The sequence below is a fragment of the Vigna angularis genome, chromosome 8 (genome assembly GCF_016808095.1).
Source record: "Vigna angularis cultivar LongXiaoDou No.4 chromosome 8, ASM1680809v1, whole genome shotgun sequence".
NCBI classification, from domain to species: domain Eukaryota; kingdom Viridiplantae; phylum Streptophyta; class Magnoliopsida; order Fabales; family Fabaceae; genus Vigna; species Vigna angularis.
The window spans coordinates 8,684,342-8,695,464 of NC_068977.1; the positions used below are offsets into that span (position 1 = coordinate 8,684,342).

Sequence of the window (11,123 nt, forward strand, 5' to 3'; positions counted from 1 at the left end):
GATTTACTTCACACATTGAAGGATTTACCATGGTTACACTCAACCCAATAACACTATCTAATAAAGATGAATATGTCAATATAATCTTTCAAAGTGTTTCTATCTTTTCTCTTCAATAATGAATTTGACAATATTTCAACACTTCTTCATTTTCTCTTGTCTTTTACTTTTTCTTCATCTAGACCTTGATTTATATAGTTGCACTTGTATCACACATAGTTGATGTAGAGTTAATTTTGTATATCTTCATATCTTCAAATATTCTCATCATTCTTTGCTTTTGAAGTTCTTGATATCACTTTCTACATTGCTTCTTTTGCATTATCTCTTCTTTCCAATTTAGTTATTCAACAATTTAAATTTCAAATGTTATTAAGTTAGCAAACCATATATATATATATATATATATATATATATATATATATATATATATATATATATATATATATATATATATATATATATATCAATTTAATATGTAAATGAGAAACTAATAAATAAATAACATAAACAAAATATTTTTTTCAAAAATTTAAAATAGTAAATATTTGAATAAATTATTTATTTCTCTCTAATTTCTGAAATTTTTTGTCACTGATTATTTATCCAATTCAACTTTAGATTTAACATATTTATTTTAAATAAGAAAACATATTAATTAATTGATTAAAATATAAAAGTAATTATATAAAACCAATATTTTATGAAAATGATAAATTTTCTAAAAAAAAGAAAGAAAACTATAAGTAAAATTTAGTCTAAATATTTTTAAGTAAATTAAAATATTAAAATGGTAATATAATAATTGCATCACCTCGTCACAAGTTGACCACAAATTCCTCAAGTTTCATCTACAAACACAAACGTGTCACGCACACAGAAAAGAATGAACACATATGTTTTCCCCACAAACAAGATCAACACCATTTTTTTCCCTCATCTATTTTTGAAACCAAAATTCTCTAATCAATAGCACAGCGTTGACGATCACGAACACGAACACTCCCGAAATTCCAGCCAAAACCAGATAATCTTGTGTCATTATCCTCCCTTTCTAGCCTTATAAATACACTTATTTCACATTCTTTCGTTGTCTGATATCACAAACAAACCGAAGCAAAAGGCCTAAAAAAAGAGTGAGAAAGAAACCATGTCTGGAATCATGCACAAGATTGAAGAGAGCTTTGGAGGGCACAAAAAAGATGAGGAACATAAAGGAAACCCCCATGATGAACACAAAGGTGAACACAAAGGCGAACACAAGCAAGAGGGCTTTATGGACAAGATGAAAGACAAATTGCATGGTGATGAGCATAACAAGGGTCACAAAGAAGGGCACAAAGAAGGGCACAAAGAAGGGCACGAAGAAGGACACAAAGAAGGATTTATGGACAAGATGAAAGACAAGTTCCATGGTGATGAACATGACAAGGGTGAGAACAAGAAAAAGAAGAAGGACAAGAAGAAGCATGAGCATGGACATGAAAAACATGGTGACGGTAGTAGCAGCAGTGACAGCGATTAGATATAATATATGTTACAAAAATATACTTTAAGATACATATATAATTTTTATACATTCATTTTATACTATTTTATCTTACTTTTCATTTTTTTTAATTATAAAAGTTCACTTTTTTATGATTATTTTATTATTATTAATCGTGTCAAATGTAAATGTATATCATTATTCTAATTGTTAAGGTAATCTTTGTGTTTGCTCTTTTAAATTTCATCATTACTTTATTTAATTGTTCCAAAATTTGTAACATCATTTACTGTAATATTTCTCGTATTTTTTTAATTACATTTTCTTTTTTATATTTGTAATTTTTTCTCTTTATCATGCTGCTGTGTATAATTATTTTAAATCTTAAGAGGATTTATTTTAAAACTTTGGGAAGGATATATTTAAAAACTGGATTAAAAGACACATAAATGCCACTATGATTTAATTTCACTTTTTTTAATGTTATTGGATTAGTTAAGGAAACCGTCGTTTTAATATTTATATTAGAAATTCAGATTCTTTTGGCTCAAGATATTTGAAATTCAGATATGTTGTATTAATCTTCAAATTTGAAAAATATTAAATACAACTTTAAATTTAATATGTTATTGTTATTTTTTATTAAAGCATATACGTTTGAAATCAATTTATACACACAAATCAATACTCTCATTTTTAATAAAATTCTATTCGTAAATTAATTATTTACGCGTGGCCAAATCTACATAGAGATTATTACTAGTACTTGATTTTTCTTTTCAATTTTGGACCAATATATATGTAGTTATGTATTTATGGAAGTTCATTCGTGGATTAGTGGTCTGTATATTGTCTTGGGACGACGTCAGTAATGTAAGACTCGACTCTTCATTTATATCACTCATGTAAGTTTGTGTTTTGGAGATTGTGGTCTGTATATCAGTCTTGAATATATATATATATATATATTACTATCACCTCATAATCGACCGATGTGTAAAGATACAGAAGAGCCTTTTACGTCACTTTGGTCTCATGCTATTGATCGGTTAGGACGACATACGATCTTGAGAAACTGAACAATTAGCATGCGAAAAAAAACTTTTAAGCCGTTCGGTCTAGACAACTGTTGAGCAAAGTTAATGCACAAATAAATGTGGTAACGGCTACAATTAGACAATTAAGGTTTGTATTAATGACCCTTAAAAGGTAAATTAATTGGTCAAATTCTTTTAAACTCTATAAATAAGGGTTTAGATTCGAAGTAAACCGATGTTCTACTCACACTCAAAAATACTCCACAGTGATAACAAAATCACTTTCTTGAGAGATAGGGCTCCATAACCTACACCTAACTTGAGCGTCGGAGTGCCTTTTGTAGGTACCCCTTTTTTCCACGAAGTCGACCGAGCGGTCAAGATTGAAGTCCACCGAACGACCAATACTGAGGGCGACCGAGCGGTCTAAACTAGGAGCATACAAGTGGAACACACAAGTCAGAGGTTAGTGTCTCGATCTCACAATCCCTACCGAAACATTTTGGCGTCCACTGTGGGGCCAAGAGTAAGCAGAAGAAACCAGTGGTGACCACGAGGAACATGGAGGAGCAGCAAAGCACGCAGAGGAGATTGCGGTGCTAAGGGTAGAACGAGTACCTCCCGGGCGGTCCGCCTCAAACTGATAGAATTGCAATGAAGCAAGCCATAATCACACTAACCCGAACGGTCGAAATAGAACGGAATCTAACTCCTGCAAACCGTACGACTTACCAACCGGACAGTTTCCATTCAATCACAAGTATTCGGCCTCACAGGTCTTTAGCCATTCGGCTTCAACCGCTCGGCTATCCATGGCCTCAAATGTTCAGGTGCTCGACCTTTCGGCCATTAGGTATTCAATCATTCGGCTTCAACCGCATGACCTTCCATGGCCTCAGGGTATAGCTCAAGCAGACCTTAGTCCCTCTCTCTCTCTCCCGTTCGGTCATAAAGCATAAAGCACCCACAACTCATTCAAGACATCTTAATACGGATTCCTCGTCGTTGACAGGCAAACATTCAACAAAAGACCGATCGGTCTTGTTTGCTTGACCGACCGGCCTTATAACAACCTATTTTGACATTAATGCATTGGTTTGTTAGGCTACTATTTTTCTCACCATGTAAAATTCGAGTTGTTATATTTCTTCAGTGCAGGTGATAGGATACTACAAATCACAACGCCAAGAGGTAAAAGCCCTCTCACTAGGAAGTTCTCCAGGAACTCCTAGTGCAAAGCCGAACGGTAAAGCCTGTTCTCTAGGAAGAACTTCTAGCTCAAAGACCGAGAGATAAATCTCTCTCGGCCGAGAGGTAAATCCCTCTCAATGATGTTGAAGACCGAGAGGAAAATCCCTTTCGTCCACCAAAAGGCTCTGATGTCAAAGACCGAGAGGTAAATCCCTCTCGTCAACTAGAAAGTTGAAGTCAAAGACCGAGAGGTAAATCCCTCTCATCAACTAGAAGGCTCTAAAGACAAAGATCAAAAGGTAAATCCCTCTCATCAACTAGAAAGTTGAAGACAAAGACCGAGAGGTAAATCCCTCTCGGCCGAGAGGTAAATCCCTCCCGTCACCTAGAAAGTTGATGTCAAAGACCGAGAGGAAAATCTCTTTGAACCGAACGGTTTACTTCTCGCCAACCAAGAAGTAACAAGGACTAAGACTCAAGTATGTAGCCAAACGGCCGTATAGTACGGATGACAAGATTCAACACATGAAATCATTCAGCCCAAATAAGATACAACGACTTGAAGCACATGGAAAGCAAGCTCCTCAATACAACAAGAGCAATCTCCCTCAAACTCATAAGTCCTATAGTTAACCGTTCGGCTAAAGCCGAGCGGTTAACTCGGACTTGGGGGGCTTATGTTACTATGGGCTCATAGTCGACCGGTCAGTAAAGATGCAGGAGAGCCTTTACGTTACTTTGGGCTCATATGCTACCGATCGATTAGGACGACATACGACCTTGAGGAACTGAACGGTTAGCATGCGAGAAAAAGCTTCTCAGTCGTTCGGTCCAGACAACTGTTGAGCAGAGTTAATGCACAAATAAATGTGGTAACAGCTACCGTTAGACAGTTAAGGTTTGCATTAATGACCATTAAGAGGTAAATTAATTGGTCAGATTCCTTTAAACTCTATAAATAAGAGTTTATGTACGAGGTAAACTAACGTTATACTGACACTCAAAAATACTCCACAGTGATAACAAAATCACTTTCTTGAGAGTTAGGGCACCATAACATATGTCTAACTTGAGCGTCGGAGTACCTTTTGCAGGTACCTCCCCCTTTTTTCCACGAAGTCGACCGAGCGGTCAAAACTGAAATCCACCGAACGACCAAGTCAGAGGTTAGTGTCTCGATCTCATAATCCCTACCAAAACAATATATATATATATATATATATATATATATATATATATATATATATGTCGTGAGAATATTAGTGAACGGTTCTGATTCCAACACCCGATCCTTTGATCAGGAATACATCAGAAAAGGGACAATGAATCCCTAACCGACTAAAACATTATGAACAAACATTTTGTTTTGACACTGCACACGTCAGAAGGATTTTACACAATTTCCCAATTGTTCTAATGGAATCAATTACGTAAAGTTGGATAAACAATTTCAAAGTTGAAGTTGTGTAGAGTTAAATGACGGAATATGACGTGTTAACAACTTTTTTTAATAATTTTTTTGATAATAGACTATGTGTCACTATTTTATTGGTACGTATATTTGAAACGGACCAATCACAAGTTATTACATAAATTGTTGTAAAAAATTTGTTAAAAAAAATTATTAAAAGAACATTTTCCTTAAATGACTTTAAGGTTAAAGTCATGTTGGGATAGATGACATTCGCAGGAGACATTACGACTTTAACTTTTAATATATGATAGATCCGAATTCATTTAAAGAGTGTAAGGATTTTTCATATAAATTCTTCTTAAATGTGTACAATTTATCTACTTTTATATTTTTCTTAAAATTTGTCTATTCTCGTAATATACAAGGTAGATTTATCTATTCTCATATAAAAACTTTGTGGGTTGTGTAACTATTTGAGTGGCAAGGAAATTTATATTTATAAATAAAGGTGATTCTCATATGAAGAGGGAGAGATATTGATTTAACTACGAAGAGGATAACAAAGAGAGAATTTATCTTTGGAAAATCTTTTTTTAACAATTCTTTTTTACAACCTTTTTACAGCAACAGCTTGTGAATGGTCTATTTCAAATATACGGACCAATAAAATAATGACACATACTTTATTGTCAAAAAGTTGTTGACATATGGTCTTTTATCTTTACTGTTTCTGTCAACTCCATTAGCTTAAGCAAGAACATTTTGGTGTCGTCGTGGTTTGGTAAAATAGTTTTCTCACAACCTATAGGTGATGATCATCAGAGGAATATTTTTTATCGAACTTTTCATAAATAATGGCAAACGAAACATCAAGACAATTTCGCCATATTACGCAAGTGGTGAAAGAATTGAAATGGTAGGCAGAGGCAACAAAATAAATGGCAAACGCACCCGAAGTGCCAGAGTACAACTTACTCAATGATAAGTTGAGCCTAAGTGGCATCCTCATTCCTCGAAATCAAAGCACTCGAATACATTATACTCGACTACACATTGAGCTTAAGTGGCATCCCCACTCCTTGACAACATAGTACACTTGAGAACACCATAATCGCTAGCAACATAATACGCTTGAGTGGTGCCACACTCGCTAGAAAATGAAAATACACTCAAGAGTGGTCACATACCCACAAGCAATAATTTGACAATTGATTCTTATAAAGAGATGAGTACTTTTTTTTCTTTAGCTCGAATTATTTTGCCTAAATTGGCTTTTTTTTGTCGGACAAAGTTTTAACGAGACACGTTATTTCAAGTATGTCATTTCACTAAGTTGAATGCACTCGACATCCGCAAGCTATAATTAACAAAGAATGATAAAACTCGTTTGTCCATCCGCAAGCTAAGGGCTTTATACACATGCCCCTAAGATATTATGAAATATCTCCAAGATATTTAGTATTAATTTCTTGTAAAATAATAACTTATTATTATATTCTATTATATCTTCAAGATATTAAGATATAATAATGGATTATATAATATCTCTAAGATATAATGCTTGATGAATTTCAAGTAACAAAATATTTTTAATATATATGTTTACTTTTGACTTAGGAAATGTATATATACAACATCATATCAAAGTACGAACTTAATACTCAACTATGAGAGTCAACTCTCTCGTATTTTCTCTCTAAGTTCATTATTATTATATATATTTTCACTATCTTACTAACTTAAGTATCATAGAGTCTTTTGTAAAAAGATCTCTTCCTTTAATCACACTTGGAGCTCAGGCCACATTACTATCAAGAACAAAAATTATACTCAAAGACTTATCAATTAATTCCGACAAGAACAACTATATAAAATAACAATTATTTCACTCCAATTAGTGATAAAATTTAGCTATAAAGATTCAAATAAAAAATATAAATATATAAATACTTAATAAAAAAATATTTCTAAAAACATAACTTATTAAGCATATTGAAAATACTATAAGATGTAAGTTATGGTCATTGACATTAATAGATTAATATTATACGTTTAACATTGTTTTTATAATAAAGTTTAAACCGTACCAACTTATAATGTAAAATAAGGGAAGGAACACTTGTATTGATTTATGATCCTTTGCCTTGTTCAAGAACTATATGTTTTGCGAGTTTCAAACACCGAATAGAACAAGTCCCATTGTTCTTTCCACCACCACTTGGCATACTCTAATTCAGCCGGCCCCTCCTCCCCACTTTCTCCCATAAATTAAAAACCTACCACCAAACCTTCACTTTCATTTAATTCCTCATGCTTATGCTTTTCCTTCCTCACCAATCCACCCCAAAGAAAACAACATGGACAGGCTCATAAAGTTAGAGCCTTCAAACACAGTCGTAATCAGAGTAGAACCAGGCCAAAAGTGCCAAGGCAAAATCACCTTACACAACGTCATGCACACAATGCCAGTGGCCTTCAGGCTTCAACCCCTCATCAAAACTCGTTACGTAGTTAAGCCCCACTCAGGTATTATCTCCCCCTTAGCCACGCTCACTGTAGAAATCACCTATCACACACCCTCCACCACCACCCTCCCCCATTCCTTCCCTCACTCCAACGACTCCTTCCTCCTACACAGTGTCTTGGTTCCAGGAGCCGCCATCAGAGAACCCTCCTCCATGTTCGACGCTGTTCCCTCCGACTGGTTTAAGAAAAAACAAGTCTTCGTCGACAGCGGCATAAGGGTCATGTTTTTAGGGTCACACATTCTGGCCCACTTGGTCTCGCTCGGCGAAATCGATGAGGTGAGGGAAGCTCTGGAGAGAAGCGACCCTTCATGGGGAATTGTAAACAGCACCGACCCACATGGCCAGACATTGCTCCACTTGGCGGTCGCACAGGGAAGAGCTGACCTCGTTCAGCTGCTTCTGGAGTTCGAGGCCGATACCGAGGCAACAAACCGTTCTGGGTTGACCCCACTTGAGGCTGCAGCATCGTGTAACGAAACATTGATCGTGGAGCTTCTTCTGGCTCGCAGGGCCAACACGGAGCGAGCTGAAATGGCCGTGTTTGGGCCGATTCATCACGCGGCTAGAGGAGGACACGTGGAGGTCCTAAGACTGCTCTTGCTCAAAGACGCCAAAGTGGACTCGCTCACGAAAGACGGCAACACTGCTTTGCACGTTGCAGTTGAGGAGCGTCGAAGAGACTGTGTTAGACTTCTTCTAGCCAACGGTGCCAGAACTGACCTTAAGAACGCAAGAGAAGGTAATTAATGTTGATAATTCATTATAAACTTAACCCTTCATCTTTTGATATTATAATTTCTAATGATAATCATGTCTAACAGGTGACACCCCTTTGCACACGGCAGCAGCAGCAGGAGACGAGAGCATGGTGAAGCTCCTGCTGCAAAAGGGCAATGCCAACAAGGACGTTCGAAACGCACAAGGAAAAACCGCCTACGACGTCGCGGTGGAGAACGGCCACGAGCGCCTCTTTGACGCCCTGAGTCTGGGCGACAAGCTGTGCACGGCTGCAAAGAAAGGCGAAGTGAGAACCATCCAGAAGCTTCTGGAGAACGGCGCGGACCTTAACGGGAGGGACCAGCACGGTTGGACCGCGCTGCACCGGGCCTCGTTCAAAGGGCGAATCGACGTGGTGAAGGTTCTGGTGGAGAGAGGGGTGGAGGTGGACGCGAAGGACGAAGAAGGGTACACGGCACTGCACTGTGCGGCGGAGGCGGGGCACGCAGACGTGACGGAGTTTTTGGTGAAGAAAGGTGCGGACGTTGAGGCGAGGACTAGGAAGGGCGTGAGCGCGTTGCAGATAACAGAGTCGTTGAACTACGTGGGGATCACGAGGGTTCTTGTTAACGGTGGGGCTAGTAGGGAAAATTCTGATAGAGTCGCTGCGTTTGGTGCAATTGCTTTTGGGAGTAAGATAATGGAAGGTGGGGGTGTTGTTAAGAAGAGGAGGGGTGGTGACAGAGGTAATATCAGAGGGTTGAATAATGGTGCTGGTTTTGGTCGCTCATTGGCTCTGGCTGTGCTCTAATGACAGAGATGCTGATTCATTAATGGTGCTTTCTTGCTAGTGATTTGGTACATTAGAATGAGAGGAATTGAGACCGATTTTCGGCTTTGGCTCGTTTGATAGAGAAGCATTTGGGACTGGTTTTGGGTTTTGCATGGCTGTGATTTTAAGCTTGGCAATGGAATTGTTAGTTTAAGACAAAATGTTAGTTTCTTAAATTTTAAAATGGTTAATATCATTGATCCTCGTTGTGCAGAAAGTGTTATATGAACAGTAGAAATGAAAAAATGAAAGAAAAATTGCTTGGGAAAATACTACGTGTTTCGGTAGATATTTGATAGATATTTTGTGGGATCGAGAGATGAACTTTTGTTGACGTGACTTTGTTGTTTTTCGACGTTGGAATCGAGTGCTCCGCTTGCTTGGACTCTGGATGTCGTTCAGTTGAATTCTGGATGGGGGAGGTACTGCAAAAGATACTCTGACGCTCAAGTTAGGCATCTTGTCGCTCACAAATGGATATTATTGTAATTGAGTATTATGAACTCAGTAGAGCGTGAGTTTAGCGTAAGTGGAACGTACCTGGCTTTTAGTCTTGGTCTTGTATTTATAGGTTATCACAAGCCTAATAAAATATAAACAGACTTACCTTCAAATCCGGTCAGTTGCTCATAAACAGCTCTATGAATATCTTTAATGAGATATTTTATCCAATAACTTAAATGTTGGTCTAATTGTGGCTCAACACCTTTTAACCTGGTTGACGAGAGTTGTGGCCCAACATCATTTAACCTGGTTTGTCGACGAGCGCTGCTACAGTAGAGTTGACGACCGCTGCTACAGTAGATAGACCAATCGATCTTGGATGCTAACCGTCTGGCCTAGATATCATACTATACACTATGCTTTTATTCAATAAGGAAAAGTCTTGTAAATACTGCACGAACAGATAGGAAGGGGGTTTTCTTTTTTAATAAAAGTAGGCAAATCTAATAGGAAAATGGTAGGCAAATCTAATAGGAAAATTACAGACAAATTTTAAAAAAATAATGAGAATAGAGAGTTCTATATGATTTTAATGATGATTTGAAATGAAGAAGTTATACATTTGGACTTTTATTTCGGTTTCGATCAACACGTAGTTATTTGGTAGTAATAAAGTCTTTCAACGAATTTAAGTTATAATTTATATTTTATGAAATCTTCTTGGGATAACTTATAATCGAACTAACATCATATAACTGAGTTATCATGAATCCAAGTGGAATATATATTATAATTCAGCTTACTTCATGAAATGTGAAAAGGGATATGGAAAGTTTGGTGGAGCATGTGAAGAGTTCGGTTGAGCTCTCTCCACATGATTGAGTTTACCATTCACATATTTTATCGAACTCTCTTTATCTTTTTTCGAGTTCCATGAGATCAGCTCGGTTACAATATGTATTTCACCTGGAATTATGATAACTCGGTTATATATTAAGATTAGCTAGGTTATAAATTATTATTGGATAACTTTCATAAAATATAATTGAAAATCGTTGAGAGGTTTGACAACTTCCAAAATTAAATGCATGTTGTCCGAAAAAAACAAAAGTTTGTGTGAAAATATACAACTTCTTCTTATGAAATTATATGAGACTATACAACTTCACTATTTTCATAACTTTTTTAAAATTTGTCTATATTGATGTAAGTTTCTTTTCATATTTGTCTACTTTTGTAAAAAAAAAAAGACATGAAAAATACTATATTACTGTATGACATCAATCATAACAAATCTGAAAATATCTTAATAACGATCTCATAAACTCACATTAGTTTTTAATATTAGTTTTAAACTTAGAATTTTGTATCTTGTTAACTACATGTATCTGCCTCAACTTTTGAAATAATGCAAGTTGGAGAGTTTTTTTTTAAACATGTATGCAATTTGATCATTGGTTATGCTACAAGC

General features: G+C 36.2%; 2 protein-coding genes across 2 annotated transcripts; both read left to right on the forward strand.

Moving 5' to 3' along the window:
* The first annotated feature begins 839 nt into the window (after positions 1–839).
* Positions 840–1,552, forward strand: LOC108344482 (protein SRC1). Its single transcript, XM_017582917.2, has one exon. It carries the CDS (start codon positions 1,151–1,153, stop codon positions 1,523–1,525), a length of 375 nt encoding a protein of 124 aa, XP_017438406.1. The 5' UTR covers positions 840–1,150; the 3' UTR covers positions 1,526–1,552.
* A 5,675-nt stretch (positions 1,553–7,227) lies between these two features.
* LOC108344481 (protein VAPYRIN) lies at positions 7,228–9,497 on the forward strand. The gene is made up of 2 exons (XM_017582916.2): positions 7,228–8,398; positions 8,481–9,497. Exons 1-2 carry the CDS (start codon positions 7,489–7,491, stop codon positions 9,185–9,187), a joined length of 1,617 nt encoding a protein of 538 aa, XP_017438405.1. The 5' UTR covers positions 7,228–7,488; the 3' UTR covers positions 9,188–9,497.
* Positions 9,498–11,123: the final 1,626 nt, after the last annotated feature.